The sequence below is a fragment of the Falco punctatus genome (assembly GCF_963210335.1).
Source record: "Falco punctatus genome assembly, chromosome: 5".
Lineage (NCBI taxonomy): Eukaryota > Metazoa > Chordata > Aves > Falconiformes > Falconidae > Falco > Falco punctatus.
Window position 1 is genome coordinate 75,019,249 of NC_137584.1, and position 25,959 is coordinate 75,045,207.

A 25,959-nucleotide genomic window follows, 5' to 3' on the forward strand; every position below is an offset into this window, starting at 1 on the left:
TATTTAGTGTCTTTCATCTGCTGGCGTGGCTGAAACTACTAAAATATAGGTCAGTGGGTTCAGCTGAAGAGTATACGGTCCAGCAAGTTGCCTGGTCTGAAAATACAAGTGATGGTCTTTCCTTCCTTTCTTCGCCAGTAAGGAGTTATAATTACTGAAACAAGAAGTAACTGTTCTGAGTTTCTGCACTGCAGTGGGTCATAATTGCGGAAGCTGGGAATGGAGAGAGCTTCTGGGCTCTTCGTGAGCTTCTTCTATTTATAACAGATTGAATGGCTGAATCTTTTTAATGGCCTCTAAGACAGTACCTGCCTCTTCAGTAAAGATAATGCTTTTCTGGAATGAATCTACTTGTCTTGTCTGTCTGCTAAGTATAAATTAGCCAGGGTAAGTGTTAACTTGAATTTTTTTTAATGTAATTTGAGGACAAATTTTGTTTCATAAATAGAAGCAGTTTTTGTGAAAGCAGATTCATGTACTGTATATATTTTCTAGCTAACAAATACAGTGTAAGTAGGCTAAGATGTGCATGAAAACTGATTTAATTGGCTGTAATTGAACTTGAACAAACTTAGTGCATATCCTTGGTGGTTTAGAGTAGAATTCCAATTAGCTGTGAATTTGTTCGTGAACTGTCTGTAGGCTTTCTGGAGTCCAGACCTTTCCCCACCATGATTTTTTTAGGTATGGGACCTAAAGGGCTTCGCTGACAAAAGGGTTCGCAGGGACATACGCCTGCTTTGTGTGATGCCCTGTCTAAAAATAAGTGCTGGTAAAGGTGCCTGGGCTAGAAGTTTGAGTATATTAGAAAGTGAAAGATATAATGGCAGAGAATTAAATCGGCCCTCAGACCTGGAATTAACTGACACTAAGCAGGGATTATTGCTGCATGGGAACAATTCTGAAGTACTGCTTCTTGCTAGAGCTTCATTTCCTGCCCCTCCCCCCACCCCATCCCCCTTTACTACCTTATGAATAAAAACCTTACTGTCTCTTCTGTCTCTTGGTATGCATAAAACATCACTAAAATAGTTCCTTTGTTCATTTTCTTTTATTTTGCTTGTGGGAGCCTTGTGCAAGGTTTAGCTGCTGGAGTAACAAAATGATTAAGTTTCTTTTTCTGGGAAAAGTAACTGCTTGTGTTGAAACTGTACGTGATCTCATAGACCTAAGTGGCTGTGTAGGTGGTGTCAACAGGAAGCTTTAGTTTTCTTTCTGAGCAGAGATATTTTTTTTTTATATAGACATAAATTTGAACTGTACTTTCAAATGACTTCTGAAACTCCTTCACTGGAAGGAATATGGTTAAGTGAAGAGAGATCCTTTGGGACCTTCATGGGTTGAGCTGCTTGCTTTCTGTGGCCACCTCTGATCTTTCTGCACAGCAGGCTGTATTGAGGACTGCTGAATCCCAGGTTATGGGCTGTATATAGTTAGACTTCACTAAAAAAAAGTTGCATTAATGCTTGTAAATGAGATGAAGGCAACTGGGGAGTAGAGAAGGCTTCATAACCAGTTCTGGCCTGAGAGATGGCTTCTGTCCCTGTTGTACGTGATGGGTTATTCACACCAAAGTGAGATTCTTTGAACCTTCGCCATTGTCTGGAATCTCAGTTCCAGTCTGCTTGGTGTGAATGTTAGGTAGACTCACTGCACCCAGAATTCATGGCAGCTGTTCTTAGAATGTATCTACTGAATTGATGCTTAAGCTAAATGTGCCGAATACTTAACCCCTGGAAATGGCTGTCACTTGATGACCAGAATCTAGTGCCTGCCTCCATTTTATTGGGAAATGGTCCTTGCCCTGGTTATCAGGGCCTGGGCAAAGTTCAGGAGATACGGAGAGTGATAGTGCTTAAGTCAAAACCATGAGATTAGAACCATACCAGGATGACTTCAGCACACTGGCTGAAGTGTTCTGCTCCTGGGAACTTCACTTGCCTTAAGCTGACTCACTGCTGGATGTGGCCTTATTGTGCTGTTCAGTGTTTCATACCTGGGAGGGTTCATGGGCATGGCTGATGCAGTTAGAGCTTCCCAGGAGTCCCCTACCCTGTTGCTTTGCCAGAGGTAGAAAAAACATGTTGTTCTTTCGTATTGCCTCAGCTGTCTCCCTCAATTTAAATTACCAGTGGTGTTTGTTCATCACCCAAAATTGTGGATTGAATTGTGGAGACCTAAATGCATGTGCTGTCGTCACTCCCTTTGAACATGGAGGAGGAGGATGACGTGACTCCTCTCAAGGAAAGGTTACTAGAAACCAGGTTATTTGAGCTCTTGTGGATTATCTTTATTTTGTTAAGACACCTTTCCCTACAGATCTCCGGTCAGGCACCTCTAATTAATGTTTTTAAGCTCGTATATCTTGGTTCCTCCCTTGGAGGAGTTATCTTCACTTTCCAGGAAATTTTGTACTAATCTTTGCAAATAAACTTCATTACTACCTTTTTGTTTGCAGGTCAGTATTTAAAGGTGTGCAGTAGATGAAGTAAGGGAGCTAGAACCTGAGATATATGTGGAATTCTTGTAAGTCACTGCCGTGTCATTGTTGAATGAGGCAGTGCCATTTTTTAAAATACTTTCAGAGTGGGTCCATGTGATGGGACCTCAGCTATGTGTGCTGAATGGTACTTTCTTACCTTCTATTTATTTGGATTTGCTGTTTTAATTCCAAGTATGGGGATGAACAGCACTTCACATTGTAATCAATCTGTTAAACATCTGAACAATGCCACTTAAGGAAAAGCAGCTTCGTGGAATTCTTGATGTATTGATACTCTTTGCTTCCTTGCAGCCTTGTGGGTGCTGAGACCTAAATGTGTGGGCATAATCTGTATTTAAAGACAAAAAAATCTTACTGTTTGTGTTCCAGCTAATTTAACAATTTACATCTGCAAGTATCCAGTGCATAATAGCAAGGTAATGGACCTCACTCTATTGGAGGGGAGTAAATTGGAAAAAAAAGAGATCTCAGGATTTGTTTCTGAAGATTATTGGTTTTTTAAAAAATATAGGTGACAGTAGTAGAGAGATGGAAGGTCACAGTTGCTGTGTAGGTGCAGCAACCTGGTGTATGGAGAACAGACTACTCATAATGCTTTTGTCTCCTTGATTATATTATTTTTTTTAATACTTTCTTTCAGTAGTGCCTCCAAGTGCTTTTAAAAAATTTCTGGTAGCAATATTGACTTCTGTAATGATGTACTCTAGAATAAACACATAGGTGTTAACTTGTGATTTTATTACAGATCTCTGAAGAATGATTGTTGAAGAGGTTTTGAGTGAGGCTAGTAGTGAGAGAAATATTTTGGTGCTTTGGAAGGCCGAGTCTTGACCTAGATTTAACATGCGTCCTTGAAATGAACTGATGCACGAAGGAAGCTTGCATGCTTACGACTTGTCTGCCACTTTGAAGGAAAATGGGAACACTTCAAAAAGAATTTCAAGTTAGAACAACAAGAGTGAAGGACACTTTCCCAAGTCTTGTAATTCTGAATATTGTTGTTCATATCTGAACTGGATGCAGGTGGAATATGAAGAAGAATGCTTGGAAAGCTCCAGCGAGACAACTGCAGATGGGGGAGGCAGCAGTGCAGTGTGAGGATCCCCCATTTCTGCCGACGATGAATATGTGAATGAGTTCATGATCTGTGGCCTTTCCCAGATAAGAGGTCAGGCTGGATAACAAAGTCCTTCTATTGTTTGGGGGGGATTAAGCCAGGTATTTGGGGGGATATAAACCAGAGTACTGGATTTGTCACCAAAATGGATATTCAGCTGAGTCCCCTGTATCAGTTAATCAGTGTTGATTTGCATAAATCAAATATCCCTGCAACGCGTGAGTCTTATTTGTTCGTGATATGTGACAGCACTTGAAAGCACAACAAATAAAGGCATCTAGAATGGAAGAATGTAGGTCACAGTAGGAAGCTGCTGTCTCACAGGATTGTCATCTGCTTTGTTAAGAATAGATTAATTGGTAGGAGGCGATCTGGCAGCAGTGCTACTGCTGATGTCCTGTGTTCTCCTTTGCATTACTTATTCTGGAATTTATCGGTATTAATGCGGTATAAGTGAAACTTATGACAGTTTTATAAAGATATTGTAAAATCATACTGAAAAACGGAAGTTTCAGGAAAGAGCCATAGGGGTCACTGGAAGAGGCTGACAGGGCTTGACCAGTCTATTGGAAAGGAAATCACTTTTTATTTAATTAAAAAAAAAAAATCTCTAGCAAATTTTTGCTGAATCAAGGTTAGCAAAAATCCAGGTAAATGGACTGTTTGGATTTTGAGAATCTACTGCTTTCTTAAAAATAGGTGCTAGAATTAAATGAGTGGTTTATTAAAATAAACACCATCTTACTGGCAAAACCATCGTTAAATACAGGTTAAGAATCTTTAACTTAGCTTTACAGAGAGAGGGGTCTGGTCATAATTACTTTTCTTGATACCTGCTCTGATACCTGATCTACAAAGATACCAGTTTTCAGGATGTTTCAGGTACTGTGGATCCAGTCAAAGGTACAGTTATTCCCCTGGTACGTTCTATGAATGTCACCAGAAAAATAGTTCTGTGTAGCTGTTGCTATCGAGGTGTCATGGATTGAGGCTGGTGACCTTGAGATAAAGGAGTGACTGTTTACCCAAGTGATAGTTCACAAGGGTACTAAAAGTGAGTATGCAATGGGTTGTTCAGTGAATGGGTGACTAGTAGAGCATGTGAGGGATGGTCTTTGGGAAAAGAGAGGCTTTAGGTGATAGTCTAGGGATGGGAGGATTGACACCAGTGACAGGATGTGTGGGAAGGAGTGGTGGAAAAAAATTTAACACTAATTACATCATCATTTGTGGCTGGTAGAATTGAATAATTAAATCACTTGTTTCCGTTACCATTGTCCTCCCCTGCCTAGCTCAATCAGAAATGGGCTCTCAAACAGGACACTTCATGGATGTTTTCTCTTGCTGAGTTGTAGGACTTTTAGATTACTAGAATTAACTAAGTGTATGTGTCCTAAGGTTTCATGTAAGGTATGTGTTAACTTTTAGATGCAACTTCTGGTGCTGTGTAAGTGCAGACCTGAAACCTTGCAGAGCAGGTAGAGTGAGTTCTTGAACTGCCGCTGTAGTTTGCACACTCTGCTAGGAAAGACTTACTGCAGAGAAGATGAAATGCTGAAACACAGGGATTCATTGACTTTGTGTTTTACTACAGTGTAAATCCCTAGTCTGCTCATATCTTGAGTACTTTATTATGCTCCCAGTCACTGAATGTCAAAAAATAATAGAATTAAAGGTTTAGCGGGGGGCAGAAAGGCAACCAATGGGCCATGTCAATGTCACCGGTTCTGTGATTCCCAGTACCCTCAGTGTTGGTCCTGGAGGGCTGCCACTGCCTCTCCCAGTAGCCTTTTCCAGGTGGTGGCTCTGGGAGCCCTCCAGCACTGCCTCGATTCATTTTCTGGGACCCCTTTGCTCTGACTGCTGAGCACTGGGCCTGGCGCTGGGCTGCTGTGTCTGAACAAGTTCTGTAGGTGCTCCCTACCCTACAACTGAATGGGAGACCTGAGTCATTGTAACTTCGGAGACTGGAAGGAAAATCTCTTGCTTAAGTTTGTCTCATGGATGATTACAGACTTTGGGGGGGAGGGGGAGGGTTGTAAGCATTTATTTTAGGTCTGACCAGTGTGGTAGTAGCCTTTAGTTGAAATAAATGGGAATCTACAGTGTGGCCTAATGTAACTCCCAAGTGTTGTCTGTCACCTGTGTGCAGGGGGTACCCTCCGTTATGTATAGTTTTGGTGTTCAGCAGTTCATACAGAGTTACCTTAGGCTAATGGCAGCAATCAAATTGTCTGGCCCTGTGTATTCAGCTGGTGAGAGATACCTGGTCGCTGCCTCTGTTCTCCATCCACCTCTGGCTGTGTTGTTTGATTACACTGCTTAGCTTAACTTTTTTGGAAGGCAACTTACAAGCTTCTTGCTGTGTTAAAATGTGCAATTTTGTTTTTGCAGAGAAACTAACATTACCTTGAAGGCAGAACAACAGTCAGTCACTGACTGGTGGTTGCTACCTGGTACAGTTTTCTTCTTCTGTTTTTCCACTCCCACCCATTCCCCTCTGCTAACCAGAACAGGCAGGTTCAGAAATATATTGTTAGCTTTTGAAAAAAGTGCTATTAACGTATTAATTATTAAATCTGTTATTCATTTTCTTTCATATAGGTGCCTCATTTTTGCTTTGTCTTACAGCAGTGTTTGGTTGTAGTGGATAATGTCCCTTCAGCTTTTGGAGTTGCCTGCAGTAGTTGGTACACTTGCAGGCTTTAGTGTCAGGTTAAGAAGAATGAGACAAAAGGAAAAGCCTTACGGAGAGTGTAGCTTGCTCTATGCGTCAGTCTTGAGCTATTTTTATTGAAACGAAGATGATAAAATTGACTTGAGAGACAAAAGTAACTTGCCCTGGCTTTTTAAGAGGAGCAACTGCTACTGGCATTACAGCTGTGATTGTACTAGCCAGAACTTGTGTGTCTGTGTAGAGCTTTGTGTCTGGCCGTGCAACTCCTTCCTTTCACCCCGCTCTTCCCCAGCTCCCTGCCTGCGGGTGGAGAACACGGCATTTGCAAGCACTGGGGTAAACACGGAGGTATGTGCCTCTGACACAAGCTGCCGAAACAGCCTGGTCCTGAGACCTCCTGCCCACTGGGCTGTCTGCTGTGCTTTGCATCCTACGGTAGGTCAGCGTTGACTGATGACAGCTCTCCAGGAGTGTTGCAGAAGAGGTTCGAGGGGTGCTGACACAAGAAGGGGTCCCTGAGGGCTCCTGTGATTTTCGTAGAACTTGCATTCAGTCATCTTGGTATTCACCTTGGCAAAGCAAGACGGGAGCTGCTTGTTTTACATGGAAGTTTGTGTTAATACTATTTTCTTCTATTTCTTCAAAGAATTCATTGCCTCATGTAAGTTTAAAAGAGGCTAGAGATAGGTCTGTGTTGTATGTATGTATACACATACACAAAACGAAATCTGTAGATAAGCATGCATGTGAAGCGAGCTTTCTCAAAAGAGGAAGACTAGCTCTCTTACTTAGTTACTATCTTGTTTACCTGTCAGATTAAACGTATTTGAAAGCTGGAGAGGAGGGTAGATTCAGTACTGCAAAACCAAGAGGTTTGGAGCTGCCTTGATAACTCTACATGCTTCTACAAAGGCATGAGCGAAATTGGTATTGCCTGCTAGGTTTAAACTAAGCACTGCGTTGTTTGCGTTTTGGCAGACTGAAAAGCATTGATAGGCTTCTCATTTTGATTCTATCACTCGTTTTTTGTTGCTGGTCACACTTGTTGCCTTTCCCTTTTCCCAGTCTGTTCCTTCCCTGCTAGCTGACCGTGCTACACGTGATCAGGGCTAAAGACAAGGAAGAGTTCAAATGCAATGTCATCCCTCACTCCTGATGAATAAATGTCTTGTTAGAGAAAGAAGTTATGACCTAAAGTATCGGTTCCTTACCTGGACCTACAATTTCTCAGTTGTAAAAAAAGAAGCCAAGCAATCCAGGTTTTCAGGGTTCCTCATTGTCTCAGTCTCTCTGATAATCTCATTCGGACTTGCGTTAGTGAGCAAGAGTTTTGAGACTTTGTCTAGTGACTCTTTTTATTATTTTATTACAATTTTCTCCAGAGAAGGAAAACTTCACAAAGAATTAAGTCACAGAGATCCAGCTGTTGGAGAACTTCATGTGAGGTGTAAGCCACAAGCAATAGGAGAGGATAAATGTGGGTTCCAGCTTTTTTTAGGTACCTGTTACAGAGGAGAGGCAACACCAGTGGTTGAATGCCATGCTTTCTGCCAAAGGTAGCAAATCTGTATTTCAGAAATAATTACTATGACTGCAGAGGCTTGTCCTAGCTAGCCTAAAGCTTCCTGTTCCTTACAGTGTCAGCTGAATTTTGTGCTCTCTGATAAAACGTATACTTTCACTCAAGCTGTCGCCAAAGGATAAGACGGTGAATAGCTTGAGCTTCTCTTCCAGAGCCATCTGAATGGTGATTTGTTTGCAGGCTTGCAAAGTAGTCCTAAATACTCTTAGCAAAAAGTTGTGGCACTTTGTGATGGATGCCTGTTTGTTTCTTAATCTCTTATGGACAAGTGAAAGCATATATCCCAGGGAGCTGTAGAGGTGCTGCTCCTGCAGGCCCTGCAGCTGCCTCCCTGGCAGCTTTTGCTAAGAGTAAGAATTGCAGCCCATCTAGCACAGGGGAGAAGCCCTGCTGCGGGCAAGGTGAGATGCTGCTTGGGAAAATGCAGTCCTTGGATTTCATAGAATCACAGAGTGGTTTGGGTGGGAAGGGAGCTCTAAAGGCCATGTGGTTGAAGATGTCCCTGCCTGTGGCAGGGAGGTGGGACTACATCAGGTTGCTCAGAGCCCTGTCCAACCTGACCTTGAATGTTCCTAGGGATGGGGCACCAACCACCTCTCTGGGCAACCTGTGCCAGTGCCTCACCACCCTCAGTGTAATAAGTCTTCCTTGTATCTAGTCTGAATCTCCCCTCTTGTAGTTTAAAACAGTGAGCCCTTGTCCCATTGCTACAGGCCCTGCTAAAAAGTTTGACCCCATCTTTCTTGTAGTTCCCCTTCAAGTACTGAAAGGCCCCAATAAGATATTTTCCTCTGAGGAATGAGAATTGAGGTGATTACCAAATAATCTAATCTGTAAGTTTGTCAGCTGTAAATTAACAGCTTTTAAGAAGTCCTTGCAGTATCCAAACAGACTTTAGTTTAAGTTTTGCTAAGAAGCAGGTTTGGTGGTTTGTTTTTTTTTCCTAGTAAGATGAGGAGTAAAGGTTCTTTAAAACAGGTTCATATATGTTTGTGTGATCCATGCACACTTGTATGGGTCTGTAGAACTGGATTCAATTGGTGCCAGTGTGCCTAGGTACAAAATCATCACCTAATCTGGGGTTTGATATCGCTCCTCCAAAATACTTTTTGTCTGAGTCTTGAGCCTCGAACACTTTTCACTCCAAGTGCAAAGCATTGTCTCACAAAGTTCAAGGTCCTGGTATTTGGCATGACACCTAGAAAATGCAGCGTTTAGACTTTTTGTGTTGAAGGTGTGAAGAAGGGAGAAAACTTTAGAAATCTAATTTATGTAAGACCTCTGAAAAGTGGTGTTGGCACTTAAAATGTTGAGTGTGGTTGGGAATTTTGTGTATTCATACTGTGCAGGTATGAATACCTTGTAGAATAAATATTTTGAAAAGCCCAAGTAGAAACTGAGATCATTAAGAGCTTAATTAAAACTAGAATTCTTGTCTCTTGCCTGATACACTTGTGTTGGGCTTTCTTTGGAAGGAGAAAGTATATTTACATCTGCAGCTTTCTTACGAAATATTTGATCTAACTACTTTGTTGATACCAAGTATAAGCAGACATTAACATTTGTTAAGATAACATTTTGAAATATTAAAGCTTGCTTCCAAGACTTACGGTGACATTGGAGAGTTTATAATTCTGGACTTGATATATTGGGAAAGCTTGTTACTGGGAGGGCTTGGAGGAATCACCTTTTTATTACTGTTACGCTCTAGGCGTTAATAAACTTCATAAAGCAGTATCTGGCTTAGGAGTTCATTTTAGAAGTTATCTTCTGCGTTAAGATGTTAAGTTTGAAAGACAATATAATAAATCTGTCTTGAGAAACATGGGATCTCATGATCAAGTAGTTCTGTGTAAAAAAGACTAGACAAAGTGCTACAAAGGTCTCTGTCCCAAAGTGAATTTCAGAACTTTAAAAGCTTTCAGGTTTAGTTATTTTTGTGTTTTCCTGCTGTTGTTTAGTTTTCTTCTATTGCATTGTTACTTTTTAAAAACATTTTAGGGCTGTTTATTGGGCCTTACTATAAGCTGTAAACATACCTGAAGGATAACAATTTTTCTCTGGGCTTCTGTGATGGCGCTGGTGTGCTAACTATAGGTATGCTACAGGTTGTGTTCTTTGTACTAATGTGCCATAAATCATGAGGCTGTGTTCTTCCTTTCTTTGTGAATTTGAAAGTTGTTAATTCAGAGGAGGATAGCAGATAGTTTTCTCTCTGCCTAGTCAGCCACATTCTTTACTTAACACTGTAACTTCTAAAAATTTAGGCATAATTATAAGGTGTATATCCTTTTCTGGCTAGTAAAGCGTTTGCAAGAGCTCCACCTTGCTTTAGTTGTTTGAAATGGATTAGTGTGGGGGGTATTCAGATACGCTTTCAAACCCTTGGAGAAAGTGCTGTAGCTCAGGCAGAGAACCTTGCTTTCTTCAGGATTATGGGCTGGCCAGAGAGTGGGCTGAGGGCAGCCCTGAGGAGAGGGACTTAGGGGTGCTGGTTGATGAGAAGCTCAGAATGACCCGGCACTGCGCTCAGCCCAGCAAGCCTACCGCACCCTGGGCTGCATCCAGAGCAGCGTGGCCAGCAGGGTGAGGGAGGGGGCTCTGCTCCCATGACACCCCCCTGCAGCGCTGCGTCCGGCTCTGGGGTCCCCAGCACAGGAGAGACACGGAGCTGCTGGAGCGGGGCCAGAGGAGGCCAGGGAGATGCTCAGGGGCTGGAGCAGCTCTGCTGTGGGGACAGGCTGGGAGAGCTGGGGTGGCTCAGCCTGGGGAGAAGGCTGCGGGGAGACCTTAGAGCACCTGCCAGTGCCTAAAGGGGCCGGCAAGAAAGCTGGGGAGGGGCTTTGGGCAAGGGCAGGTGGCGATGGCACACGGGGGAATGGCTTTACATGAGAGAGGGGAGATGGAGATGAGAGATGAGGCAGAAATTCTTCCCTGTGAGGGTGGCGAGGCGCTGGCCCAGGCTGCCCAGAGCAGCTGTGGGTGCCCCATCCCTGGCAGGGCTCAAGGCCAGGCTGGACGGGGCTGGGGGCAGCCTGGGCTGGGGGGAGAGGGATGGTCTTTAAGGTCCTTTCCTACCCAACCCATTCTGTGACTACTGACCCTGGGAGGGGTGCAGGTGAAAGCAGCCATCCAGATGGCTCCCGGTGCTCATCAGAAAATTTGAGTGTGGCCTGAATTCTGTTGTGTTAATCCAGGTGTTGATAGCTGAAGTGTAAGTACACTGCTAAAGGAAACAGTTGCTGCTGCGAGAGCCTGTACCACAAAGATGGGCAGCTTGAGGATACAAGACTCGAATAGGAATTTGTGCACATTTGCTTTTTTTCCTGAGTTGAAAACACGTAGTGCTGTTAAAGGATATTTGCAAAGCAATTACTAAGAAATGAAATACAAAATGTGCTTATTTATATGCTGCTTACAGTTTGTGTTTGGTGATTTGACGTGCAGGTTGATTGTCAGGCTCCTAGCACTGCAGCATTGCCCCTCTCTTGCCCTACATTCTGCTTTCTACCACCCGGCATCCTCACTGAGTTGAATGGTGTCTTTGTTTGGAAAGAATGCAAACAAAATTTGTGCTCTCTGAAAAGGGCTAGCTCATCATTTGTAGCTCTGAAATGGACTGGAAAATAACTTTTTTTTTTCACTCCCTCCCCCTTGTACTGATAGCATTCTGTCTTTTACTTTTCAGGAATAGTTAGTTTGTGATTTAGCAACAGAAAAATAATCTTTACAAAACCTTGGCAGGGGCTTGACAAGGTGTAAAGTGATATATAACTTCAGATGCAGTGATTATGGATTTCAAACATGCTGTTCTGCTGATACAAGTCATGGGTATTCATTAATGTCTTTCATCTGAGAGCAATGGAAACGCAAAACCATTGAGTTCTGTATTCACCAAGACATTCAGATATTTAAACTTACACAAATAAAACGGGAATGCTTGGTCAGGAGCTGTTGACAATAACCTTTGCTGATGTAGGGATGGAAGAGCTTGACTTTGCTGGCCTGATGACAACTCTGACCTTCTAGCTTCTGAAACTCTGCTTAGTCTGTGTGCTTACAGTGACTAGGCAGAAGTGACTTTCAGTATTTGTGTAAGGGCAGATCTTGTCTGAACATACCATGAGATCAACTAATGGTTGTACTTGTTATGCCTTGATACTCCAAGACCAGTAACCTAAAGAATCCATAAATAGCTTCTGTCTTTTTTTAAAAGTTGTGGCTTCAGGTTTTGGTCAGACCTGGGCTCATATATTGCTGTAACCAACTGGTAAAACACTTGAAATTGGCAGGAAACCCAGAAGTGAGCCAGAAGCTTGCCTGTAAGGAGACTTCATTGTTAAGCTGTGTGAGCTATAGTGAAGAGTGACAAACATTTCCAATTTTTTATTTGAAAGTATGGAGTTAAACATTAAGTGTTTAATAGACTGACAGTATACTTTCTGGTTTTTCAGTGAATTCCAGTTTGCTCTGTTAAGTTGATGAGTATCTTATCAACACTTGAGGGAGTAATTTCATGCTGATCTTTAATTCATCAGTTCTGTCATTATCCTCCTGTGATGGTAATATGTCTGTTCTGCATGCCATTCAATTTTTATACCCGTTACCCTCTTCAACTCTTTCTTGAACTTAATGTTACTGGAAACTCCCCGTACCTGTAATCTGCTCTCTCTGAAGCCTTTGTGTTTCTGTCCGTGTAATGTCACCAGCAACTTCTTTAGAAAGACCTGGAGCTGAATGGTCATTATAGCGATGCAGAACTCTAGCTTTTCCAGTCTGTTAAAACTACTTTAAAAGTATTTAGAGGCAAATAGTCATTTCTATTTATAACAGTCTTTCTGTTACGAAGGCTGAACTAGTATTATATTGTAATTGGAATGGAAGCTGAGTAGAACATGGAATTAGAGATTTATTTTATCCCCAAATACTAGAGTTGGCTAAATCCCTCTCAGTGTAGAGAAGAGTTAATTTCCTTGGCTGGGTTAATAGCTTCCTTTATCTTAACGCGTAAAAAGTGTCTGTCAAACATCCTGCTTTATCTGGGCAGAACCTAAAAGTGTTGCTCTATAAAATACTTAAGATCTTTTGGCAGTTGCTGTGTTCATTTGTTTGATAGCGTTGCTGTGGAGCACTATATCATAGTAAACAACTTGGATAAATGCTACAAAATGTAGGGATCATTAAGTGTACGTGGGACAACTTTGTATGTTGGCTCTTAATCATTCAGTGCGTTTATTTTTCAAGCCACATACCTATGATAATAGCTATATTGATTCATAGATTTATCTTGAGTGAAGCACTGCTTTGGCGAACTGGAAAAAAATGGGGCACTGACCTGAAACTGAGTTCTGAAGGCCCTAAGCTGACATCCTTGTGGGATGGCGATGAAGAATTAGTGGACAGCCTTAGCCTTTAGTCACTATACTGCTTTAAATCCTTAGAAATGGAGAATTTTGCCCCTTTACACTCCAGTTCACATTGATGAAATACTTGGTAACGGCAGGAGGCTCTGTGAGGAGAGGCATTTGGTATTCCTTTTCCTTTTTGGCCACGTATGTGGTACGTATCCATGTAGCAAGTCTGTCCCTGTTCCTGCCCCTGCATGACACAGGCTTGTGGGGAGGGGGATTCTTTCCCCTCCATCTAAAGTTGTCTAGCCTTTCCCAGAGAGGCTCTGGTATTCTGACTTCTCTGTGAAAAGATTTTACTTATTTAATATTTCAACAGTAAAATGCAGTAGTATGGGCCGTGTGTTGAGCTAAAAGGAGTTTAAAGCAGACTTCTTACGTAATAGTGTGTTTCATAAATTCTATTTAATTTTACTTGGTATGAAATGACCTTGTAGATTTAGGAGGGAAGTTTGTGATTGCAGTTGCTGCCTTTTTAAAAGTCTAAATATAAACAGATTTTTGGAAAGCATGAAAAATGATCAGCAGTGTTTCTCTGATTTGAATTGAAAGTCAGAACTCTGTCATCTAATTACTGTCAGAGCATTTTGAGAAGATGGCTTGTAGTGTTCCTGCTCCTCTGTGCTAGTGATTCCTGCAGGCGGTTTTGGGAAGAGAAGGTTGAAACAAGACATGATCCTTGAGTCTCTTTTACTGTGGAGGAGCTGCGGGAGGAGGTCCTCATCCTGCCTTGTCTTGCATGGCATCTGCCTCTGAGCCCATCTCTTCTGGGGAAGAGTGGTTAGCGTGTACGACAGGGTTCCTCAAACTACGGCCTGCGGGCCAAAACACGGCCCCCCAGGGTCCTCAGTCCATCCCCCGGTATTTACAGAACCCCCCCGCCGGGGGCTGGGGGGGGGGAACCAAGCAGCCGCAGATGGCTTCCTGCCACTTCACCCGCGCGCCGGCCCCCTGGTTAAAAAGTTTGAGGACCCCTGCACTGCACAAGAGGTTTCACCAAGGTCTTACACATCGGTGTTGGTATTCCCCTGCCTTGGATGAAAATTTCTCACTAGGTGCCTGCAGGATGGTATTTGCTTATTCTCAGGTTGCCTCTCCATCAGATCATAATTACTCTGTGAAAGTGAAATGATAATCTCTCAGCCTGTGGTTTTTCTTCTTGGTCATCTGAAAACAGCTGCTCATTCACAGAAGAAATTCTTAGGCAACAGACATGTAATGGTGCATTTTGTACTGCTGACACCCATCCCTTGTTTTTATTCTGTCTTCAAGATTTTCAGTTTATTTTAATCGTCCTTTGTACAGTGCCTCTCACTCTTGTAAGCAGTAGACTTCAAATAGAACAACTTGCCACACCAGAATTAATAATGAAAATACTAAATACTGATTTTGGTATTGATCTCAGCTGATGATCTGTCTTCAGTTTTTCTTCCCGAAGTCTTCTCAGGACAGCTGTCCTTCATCTCCTCAGTCCCTGCAAGTCTTACCATTAAATTCCTTGCAATAGCATTTCAGCATTGACACCTGTTACCATGCAGATTCTTGTATTGGCTGGTATTGAAAGTAAAAACCTTGCTCGTGCTCTGTCAAGATGGTCTCTGCTTACTCCGAGTTTTGAGAGTCCCAGCTATGTGCGTCTTTCAAGTCCTGACTTTGCTTGTACCGCATCAGGGGCTGGAGTCAGGGCTGGACTGGGACAAAGAGACCTTTGCTGAAAACTTGTCTTTTATTGCTAATTAAAAGCTTCATGTTTCTTCAATAACTAAGCAGAAGGGTTTAAGCTTGAGGTTGACTGTAAACCATGCACATACGTGTTGAGCTCAAGACAATTTAGGGCTTCTACTTGTTACATTGGTGTAAAAAGCAAGAGGACTATTTTTAATAGATGGGAGTGTTGTCACCTCTTCCTGGTGTAGGCTTTCGCACCGACTCCTTTGAGTTATATACTCAAACTTGAAAATTTCTTATTTTTGGAAGTTCTCCAGAAAAATTTTTGCAAAAAATTGGTATTTTTTCTTTCCTAAAAATAAGCAAGAAACCTAGAAGCTTTTCTAAGCCGTATCATCTTAACAGTGCCACCTGATGGTGTCCATTGACTGACCGTACACCCTCTGCGGCCCTGCTGGTGTTGGTCGGCATGCTCCTCTCCCATTCCAGCTTACTCAGATGTCCTTGGTTTACCTGACGATTTGTTAAAAGAAGAAAAAAAAAAAAAAAGCTGCTGTTGTGTCTGCAGCCTTTCTAAGATGATGTGGAATTTTTTTTTTAAATAAATCCTAATTATTTATTTATGTGTCTGTTTATTTTAGGGATAGACTTCAAGATCAAAACTGTTGAATTACAAGGAAAGAAGATCAAGCTACAGATATGGTGAGTAATACACCCGAGAAGCCATGGGGTGGCATCCTTCTGGATGGCTTCTTTCGGAAGCAGCTTTTCATTACAAGAATTTACTCTTTCTGAGATTACCTTCAGGTATCCGATTTTGTAACGATGTGGTATATTTTCAGTAGTGGTAAAGCTCCATGTGTATTCCCCTAAACTATTTATAAGAAATAGGGAAGGGATCTGTGTGTTGTGTTTAGAACCATTGTTACTGACTGCTCCTTTGGACAGACTGCTTGCAAATCTGTTTGGGAGGACAGGATCCTCGCAGTCTGTGATTTAGTGGGAAGTGTTTTAAAACTGGATATTTATTTATTTATTTTTAATTAGGAGTTGCCTCGATTCTGTGACTATAAGTTGACTAGTAACCTTGGTTTGTGTCAGCAAGAAAGTGTAATCCGCATCTGCACTTTTTAAATTATTTTATACGTAGTTTATATTTTTCTGTGGTAAACTGGAGAGTTTTTCAGCTGGCTGAAAACATGGCTGCTTTTCTGTAGGAAAGTAACATGAGGCAAAACTTAAACTTTTTCCTTTTAGTTTGCTTTGCATGTCTAACTAGAGATTTTTCTTCTGTTTTAATAGCCCTGTAACAATTCAGATCGGGAAAGCTAATGGCTTTTCGTAGCCTGTATGTTTGTTTAGACTCCCTCCTCCACCAGGTACCCATATTACTGGTGCATTTTTCCAGCTTTACTGAAAGGTCAGAACTTGTAATTGTTTAGAACTTGAATTTTCCCATCTTGTCCTCAACTAATAAAAATATTTTATGGCTTGATAACATTGACATTTGTAGACACAGATGGATGGGTACTAGTTAGGGGAAGGCACAGGTCTTCCTCTCTGGGCAGTCGTTTCAATACTGTAGGACCAGCTGAATGATTATCCTTTCTAATAAATGTGTTCTGAATCCATCTTGTTACCACCACTCTGAGCATGCACTTTGTCTCCTACTTGTTTCTCATTATTCCCAGTCCTGTAAGCACCTCCTTAGCAAAAGTTGGCCAACTTAGTTATTTTGTACCCTGCAAGGGAAAGAGTTATGAAGATGATTCTGTTGTATAAACTGCATAGCCAGTCAATAAGGGAAGCACTTGGTTGATGAAGTATCTCAGTGGGCTGGAATGCTTCAGTGGGGAGCCACAAAGGGCAACTGTCTTCATAAGGGCAATGTTTTAGATGGAGCTCTCTGAGGAAGGATGGTATAGATCAACTGGGAACTGAAAGCAGAGTATTGAAAAGGAAGGAACTGAGAGTATTAGCTAAAGAGGCATTCAGGTGTAATACAGCTTCATTGATTGACTTGCTGGGCAGCAAGTGAGTTCACCAGACTGTTAACATTTGGATTTTCAAACCAGATCAAACTAATTAACTTCTAACAATTGTTCTGTGTATTTTTTTTTTACCTCAGCAGGATGGGTGCTGCGAATTGTTGTGGGATGGAAAGGTAGAATAACACATTGGAATGACTTAAAGGGAGTGTTAGATTAAACTTAGGAAAAAGTCACCATTAAGTGTAAAAACTGAATATATGGAGAACTGAGGATGTTTAATGTGTACGTAGACAAAGCAGCAAGCTGTAATGAAGCTGTATGTTGTGGGTTTTAGTGGCTTAGAGAAATTAAGAGGGCTCTGGGTGAGCTGAGTTTTATGAAATTGCAGAGTTACACAGCTGTTGCCTGAGTCTGCTTCTTGTTCCTGCCAATTTAAAATTTCATGTTTAGATGTTGGAAAGCAGAAAATGAAGTTCCTATGGCATGCGCTTTTGATACACACATACCACCCCCCAAAAAAAAAATAAAATCTAGCCTTTGTAGTTTCCAGATTTTCCTGTACAAGCAATTTTGCCCAACAGTGGTTTGGTGGCTAGAACAGTAGTGTCTTTTGAAGTTATTTTGTGCAATGCATCTATATTTAATCGCTGCTTCCTGTATTTAAACTCGCCCTGTACTTCTAGGAGTTGTGTAACATTTCCAGAATTACACTTCACTCCCGCTGCAGCAGTTCAGCAAGCAAGGGATGCATTTAGTGGGACATTTCCCTTGTAAACCCGAGGCTGTTCTTGTAGCTTTTCTTGCATCCAGAGTACAGGTCATGCTTTTGTAACTGAAGTAAATGCACAGGAGCTAATGTAGCTGTATTAACGATATGTGTCTTCTGAGTTATGGGTAGCATTTCCAGTGGGGGACATCTCCATACTTGATTAACCTGATCAGAAGATAACAGAAGACAGATGGTGAAGAGAGTACAGACTTTGTTAAGGACGGGAGATGAGACCCTTGGCATTTGTGTGCTTTCAGTTAGTGCTGCATTGCAGGCATGCTTGCAATTTATGGAGCATGTCCACGCTCAGAATTTAGAGGAGGAATGGCCACTGTTTCATTTGTGGGTCTCCCCTCTATCCAAAAATGAATGTCCCGTGTGTGAGATTGTCTATTTGCCCTGTGTCTTGTATGCACATGTGAGCTGCTGCTGGTCACTTACAGGGACTGGACACTGGGTGCAGTGACGTTGGCAAAGTCCACGAGTGCAAGTCCAGCCATGGCTCTCCAAAGTGCCACCGTGTCTTTGTCCAGTCTTTTGTAATGCTGTTTTCTGGCTTCATAACGGTCCCTTTTATTGTTAGAAGCAAAGGCATTTTTGTCTTGTCATTGTTGCTGCGATCATTATTATTACTGGTGCTTATTCAGGTTGAAACCTCTTTCCCCTGCACGCCCCAGCCCCCACCTGGAAGTGACATTTAGCTGTTTGTGAAATGACAGGTGGTGACAGAAATTTGTACCATAGAGACCTTAGTATGTGTTAGCCATTTCCCAAATACGGTGCAGTTTCTTACATAGTGTTGCTCAGTGTTTATGAAGGAGCTGTGTTCAGTGAGCCATCACTGGCAAAAGCGATGGCCAGACAAACCTGTCACAGAATAAGGTTTCTACATCAGTGGGAGTGATTATTTGATTATGCAGCAGTTATTTACATAGGTGAAGAGTGTATTTCTTTTCACATGCAAAAAGCAATAGAAATAAACTGTTCCTCAGTTTAAAATTACCATAGTGACTTGCCTCTTGCTGATCTGTATAATCCTTCATCACCCGCATATTAAATCTTTCTCATGCTATTGTCCCAGTATAGGAGTTGCTCTCTGGCTGGCTGCAAAGCTGTGTCGCAGTGTTTTACTGTGGCTAGTACTGGCTTTTGTACTCTTTGGGGGACAGGGGGAGGGAGGTGTGTGTGTGTACAGTCTCAATGGGCAGTTAGTTTTACAGAAAACAGAAAAAACCTGCACGTTCTAGTATAGCTCTGCTCCTATCTTACACAGTGGGGTAGCTACCCGCCTCTTTTCGGGGGTATGGAAAATGAGTAGACGTGGCAGTATCTGTCATGCCTTGACTTCTAAAATAGATACATATATATATATCTGAGTAAAGCAATAATTCAAAGGTCAGGTTGAGATAAACCTTGCCAGAGGTGAAAAGCAGCTTGATAGTTCATAGCAATTAAAAAGTGGGTTGCTGTTCGGCAAGGATCAAGCTGGAATTAAAGCATTTTCCTACTGCTCCAAATGTAAACGTGCCTGTTGCAAAATGGTGTTGAAATGGGGAGAGGGGAGGGTGGGACAAGGGAGTGGAGAATGGTGGGACTGGGTAGCGAGTGGGACTATGTCTGTATTCAGGCAGCTTCTGGAGGATCCTCAGCTAGGCTGGGCAGAGCCTGGTGCGGTGCATGGGCTGCAAACGAGGAGGAGGATGGGACACGGCTCTCGAGACTGGTCTTCTGAAGGAATGAGCTTGTTCAGGGCAGATCCATCAGGAGGACTACTGGTATGTCAAATTCTGGGTGGAAGCGCAAAGAAGAATAAGAGAATCTTCTTGGTTAAGTTATGGTACTAGTTATTTGTTCAGAAAAATTGTTGATGTGACAGTATATGATGCAATGCCATATGGAAAAATCCAGTGGTGGGTTAGTACAGGATTTGGGAGGAGAAATAATTACGAAGGGTGGGACTTGGAAGAGTTGACACTGATTAATATGTTGAAAAATATTAATGTTTGATATATGAGCAGTAATGCTTATAGTACAGAGAAGGGAGGGGAAATAAAAGATCCAAGATGAGAGATTACTGCTCCAGGAAGAGGTGGCGTTACTATTGCAAAAGCAATGAAATGTTTTAGAAGTACACAGCAGTAGAGCTAAAAATTCAGCTATGAAGTGTGTAATATACGCTCCAGGAACTCAGAATCACTTTGAAATAGAAACAAAAAGGCTTAGGCATCCTGTAATATGCTAAACTTATTAACATTAATGTAACAATTGAAAAAATAAATGTGATTTTTCTGATACTGTGAGTGTGATCATCTCCAGAGGGCAGGGAAGTAAGCGTCACGGTCTAATCTAATACACAATTTTGATTAGCATGCTCCAGAAAGAAAGTGGCAAGTAGGATGATTAGAGGGATGTAATAACTATTTTAGGAAGAACGACTGGAAAGTTGAGGATTCTTCAGGATGTCAGAGAAGTGACCAAAGTGCATTTTTAAAATCATGAGTATACTGGAAAAGGTAGGTAGAGATTGATAGAACTCATTGCCTTTTCCAATACCAGAGCGTTTGTTCTAGCGTAAGTCTAGAAGGTGATGTGTAAAACACAAGGAAATTAAGTGAAGCTGTGAAACTCCTCATTGCAAGATGTTCTAATAGCTGCAGATATATGTGGGTTCGCAAGGGATTTTGTGAAGGAACAGTCTGGTTTGGACTGGGAAATACACAGATGTGATTTCTGGCTCCAGAAGTCCTTGGACTGCACAGAAGTGGAAGCTGCAAGAACTCTGGCCTGAGCAAGTGCATCTCTTACCATGCTTGGAGAATGTACAGAAGTCACATCTAGGGCGGGGGTTGTCCTGGTGAATTGAAGGGTGAAAGGAAATACTACTGTCATCTAAAAAATACATAGTGATAGCAGACACAGAGGAGAGGGAAGGATGCTTTAAGCTCTAGGACAGTGGAAATTAAAGTTGCTGGAAATGCACCAGCAGGAGTGGGAGACTCTGGGAGAAGCTCTGGTTCAGTATAATGAAAACAAACTTGAGAAAGGGGAATGTGGAGGGACGAAAACCCAAATCAGCCAGGTATTTCAGAATGGAACTTGACAAATAAGAGGATCATGATCTGTCCTGTTCTGCTGTTGTGGGGCTTTTGTATGAAGAGTTGAGGCTTTATACGTTTGTTCATGGGGAACTCGCAGTTGTTGATTCCTCACTTGTGAATTTTCTATTTACCGGTTTGCATGCAGGTTCCTGGCATTGTGTCTGTGTGTGTTATCAAGCCGGAACAAGGATCTCCGATAGATTGAGGTGGATGACAGTAGGTACAAGTTAGCAAAGTGCTTGATTTCTTCTTGTGCCTGGGACAGGCTTGTTCACAGAATTGCTGCCCCAGGAGTGTCCGGGCAGGTTTGTTACAAGGCAGTGAGTTTCGTCATTAAGGCCAAAAAGCTGAGGTCCAAAAGGCTAGATTCTGAAGAGCTTCCAGAGCTGGGTAAGGCAAATGATCTGTTTCTTTTCAGTGGTGTACAAAACAATCACACTTAACAGTGTAGTATTAGTATGGAAGGAGTACAATGACAAAATTGCTTCTGTAGCAAACTGAAAAAAACAGTTAACTCTGAGATTCTAAGACATTGATTTTTTTTCTTTTTTTTTTTTCTGCTTAGCTGGTGCTCTGACCCTCCTGTCTTCACACAAAAAAAATTGCCAGCCTGTTTTCCTACGGTCTTCTTCTTGACTGATTCCAAATTTTAGGAACAGCCTTACTTTTTTAGTATGCAGCTTTTATAGTCTGCTACACAGTTAGTATTTTCTATCAGTGTGTCTTTGGGAATGTTTTTACATGGCTAGAAAAGTGTCCTCAGAATGTTTTGTTCAGCAATGAGCTAATTGCAGAAATAATCATGTGACCTGGAACAGCTGTCCAGGTGAAAGAAGTGTGCAGCAGCATAGCTATCGGAAATAGCGACACGTGTGGAAATTCCTTGATACATGCAAGTTCTTGCATTTAATAAGTATTGTGGTGAACAGCAAAAACTGCGGACAGCACCCTTGACTAGTATACCATCAGTCTCATGAATTTGTGCCATTACCCTAGGAATGTCTAAAAGTTAACTGTTGCTGCTGAGAACTTTTGAGACTATTCACCATATGCATGCGTCAAGATGGAAGAGACTCTTTTGTCATGCCAGTCAGTCTTCCTATAAAACAATTAGATACTTCACTCATTTTTGCTTTGGTTTAGTTGGGTTTTTTTCCTGGCTGAATGTTTTTCAGAAAAGCTGAAACTTGCTAGTGCATGAAGTATCATACAGACGCTCCTTTTTGAAGGAACGTCTTCAACCTAGTCGCTAAAGCTTCCAGAGTGTGCCTGATGTCAGCAGTACAGTTGCAATGCCATATTCTGCTGCATAGTTTTAAAAATATTATAAGAAGAAACAGTGGGACAGTAATAAAAGTCTTGGGATTATTTTGCTAGGAATTATTTGGTTTAATGCATTGAAGACTATTTTGAGCTATGGGGACTGGAAGGATCTTCACAGGTCATCAGATATAATCTCTTCTTGTTGCATCTGTCTGAATCTTTCATAAACAAAGCATAGTACATTTTAAGATTTCTTCAGTCTCTGCTCAGTCAACTGGAAAGCTGTCCCAGAAATTCCTTTCTGTGTTGGTTAAATCTCTAATATGATATAGCTTATGCATACTTTAATGTTGGCATGAGAATAACTTAAATAGATTTTTCACTTTCCTTGTGCTTCTCCTTTCCCTAGTCCCCAAGGATGACCTTCTTTGTCTTAATTTTGCAGCTAAACAGAGTTTTCCCAGCTTCTTCCTGTGCAGTAGGGCTTCGTTTTCCTTGGCTATCTTAATAGTCCTTGTCTACGTTTATTTTAGCTTGGAGAGTTAGCTAACTTGCACAGATATTTTTGCCTACATCAAGGATTTATTGCACACTCCTAGATTTGGAGCATATTCTTACATCCTAGAAGTTTGAACAAAGGAATGGAAAGCCAGGGCAGTAAACAAGCCATGTAGTCTCAGATTGTCTTGTGCTATTTGCTCAGGGTTCATCAGTCACAGGCAGTTGGAAAACCATAACTCATTTCCTCTGTTTGCTTCAGTCAGTTCTCTAATCTTGCATCCATTAAGACTTATCTCTGAATAATGAATGGAGAATCCATTAAGAAGGGGAAAGGGCAAATATAGTACTTGGGGGGGGGGGGGGGGAAGGGGGGGGGGGGAAGAACAGCACTCTAGGTTCTTTGCTTTTTCCCTCCCCATCTTTCTTTTCATCCATTAGCTTCGCTTCAGTTGCCAGAAAAAACAGTGGAGGAGTTAACTAAGCAAGTTAGCTGTAGGCACATAGGACATGACAAGCAATGAGTAACAAGTGTTGCCTGTGCCAAGTTGTGTAAAATCAATCTGAAATCGTACTGTGATGGCTACTGGCCTTGTCAGGAGGGCAGAGGTCACAGGTGCGTTATGTCTTGATGGTTTTTGGTGAGGCTTTTCTGACACTGTCCTGCTTGATACGAGCAACTTAGGGGGAAATGACTTAGGTGAGGGTGCTGTCAAGTGGATACAAAACTCATGGGGAAAGAAAATAAGTGACGTGTAGCAAGTTCTGTTGAGGTATTTTGTTGGAGTCTGCAAGTCTGCAGGAGTTCATGATAGGCAGTATTTTATTTAATGGTTAAGATAAGGGGATAGAGAGCGTGGTTATTTTATTTGAGCGAAGTGGGAAAAGGTGAAGTTGCAGAGTATAAATTGTATAGAGACTGTATTGTAATTCAGATTGCTTTTGACTAGTTGGAGAAATGTCATTGAAAAAAAGTCCTGTGAAATTCAGTAAAGACAAATGCAGAGCTGCCAAGTTCAGTGTGTGTAATCAGTTACCCAAATGTCAGAAAAATCTTCTGCATCATGAAGGGGAGTGGGATGCGTAAACAGGCATGCCCAACTTGTCTCGAAAATATCGCTATATGAGGCTGGTAAGTCTTCGGCTCAAGTATTCTCCTGTTTTTTGCTTAGACATAGGCAAATTGAAGGGAGTCCAGAGAGAGTGATAGGTCAGGCTGTGTATGTTAGACCTTTGGCCAGTGAGTAAGGTCTAAAGAACTTGGTGGCTTGAGAAAATTCAGGGAAGGTGCAAGAGCTGTGTTTGTGTATGCAATTAAAAAAATGTAGAAGGAAGGGAAATTAACTCCTCCAATTACCTATGAAAAGACGAGGATTGATGGCCTTAATTTGCACTAAGGAAAATCCAAGTGTTCCATCGGAAGAAACTTCCAAATTGGGCAGAAAGGAAGTGAGAGAGGGAGGTTCAAGCCAGCAATCATCAGAGGTCTCCAGCAGAACATCAGGCATGTTTCAGGAATAGTGTGGGTATCCCTGAGCATTTTACAGCTCCAGGGAATGGACTAGATTGCCTCTTAAAGCTACTGCCAGCGAGCCAGACCCCTGCACAGCATGGCCTCTTAGAAAACCTGTGAAGGAGGTAGTGCTCAGGTTTAGGACCTGCCCCTGTTCCTCCTCCTCTGCTTTTTGCCCTCTTCCTGGCGTTTGTCATCTCCCAGGAGGAGAGAAAAGATCAGGAGCAGTCAGCTTCTCAGACAGCTACTGCGTTGTTACGACAGTGACCTGGGGTCTGACCCAAGTGGGAACCAACTAGAGTGTTTCCACTGCATCTCATGACTTTTCCTTCGTGGCATCTTTGTATTTTGAGGCTTTTCATTTACTCCCCATTTGCCAACTGATACTTGGCCAGAAGAGCTGACGTGTGCTTAAACAAATGGATTTGGCAACTACAGTCGGTGTTTGTTGTTTCAACTGTAGGTGACTGGGTGGTGTGGAGAGCTGAGTGTTCGCAGGACTCAGTGCCTGGTGGTGTCTGTGTTCTGCCAAGGCATTTGCTGTGACCTCACTAACAGTTGAGAGGGAAATGAGTTGAGTTAGTTCAACTGCAGTCTCTCATCTTTTCTGAGGTTACAGGTTTGTGAGGAAGGAAATGTGGCTCTGGGTAAGGGGGGAATGCTGTGCCTTTCTGAGGATGGCTAGGGAATGTGTAACCCCAGTTTAGGCCAGTTTAAATTTGAGGACACCTTTGATTCTACCTTGTGGAATCATAGAAAGGTTTGGGTTGGAAAGCATCTCTAATGGCCATCTAGTCCACGGGCAGGGCCCCCTCCCCCCAGCCCAGGCTGCCCCCAGCCCCATCCAGCCTGGCCTTGAGCCCTGCCAGGGATGGGGCACCCACAGCTGCTCTGGGCAGCCTGGGCCAGCGCCTCGCCGCCCTCACAGAGAAGAATTTCTTCCTCATCTCTCATCTGCATCTCCCCTCTTTCGGTTTAAAACCATCATCCCTTGTCCTGTCACTATGGGCCCTGCTAAAAACTCTGTCCCTGTCTCTCTTGTAAGCTCCCTTTAAGTATTGAAAGGCCACAATAAGGTCTCCCCAGAGCCCTCTCTTCTCAAGGCTGACCAACCCCAACTCAGCCTGTCCTCACAGCAGAGCTGCTTCAGCCTCTCATCATCTTCGTGGCCCTCTGGACCTGCTCCAGCAGCTCCATGTGCTGCTTATGTGAATAGTGTCATTGAAAACTGTCTGTAAATCTGTTAGGTTTATGCCCTCTGAAAGACACTGTAGAATATGCAGTTAGCTCCTAAGTCTCAACTTGATGGCATGCAGGTTGGTTTAACCAAATCTCATGCATTCCATCAAGATCTCAGAATGAGATGAGAAAATACTGTCATTAATCTTGCATGATCAATTTTCAGCATATCGTGTATAGAAAACAGCAATTTAATGTTTAAGTAAGTCACCTAGATTTATTTTTCATTTGCTTTGATCTTAAAAGTTCAAGAACATACATCTGTAAGATGAAGATAAAGCTTTATAAAACTGATCTGAAAACAAAAATTAACCTTTGTGAAGTCTGAATTCCAGAAGATGTTGGATTTATCATCTTCATGGCTGCTCAGCAGCTGCTGAAATGGAGAGGGATCTCCTTGGGTGTCGTGGTGGTGTTGCCTGGATAGTTGAGACAGGTCACTGCTGGTTGCAGTTCCAGAGTGTTGACAGTGGCACTGCTAAACATTAACGTGCAACGTCTCGGGAACTTCATACAGAAACTTGAGTGCTGAATCGGCAGGGTTTGTGTGATGTTTGATCAGGCTCATGGGCTTTTATGGTATTTAACTTAAACATTGTAGGAGTTTTAAAGTGGCTTCTATTTTTACATTCC

At 42.2% G+C, this 25,959-nt stretch overlaps 1 protein-coding gene across 1 annotated transcript in view; it reads left to right on the forward strand.

Annotated features, from left to right (window-relative positions):
- The window catches only part of RAB10 (RAB10, member RAS oncogene family), a 49,378-nt gene that overhangs the window by 11,195 nt on the left and 12,224 nt on the right, over positions 1-25,959 (forward strand). The window contains exon 2 of the mRNA XM_080390349.1: positions 15,597-15,657. Coding sequence (XP_080246475.1) covers positions 15,597-15,657 — 61 coding nt within the window. The remainder of the gene's footprint in view (positions 1-15,596; positions 15,658-25,959) is intronic.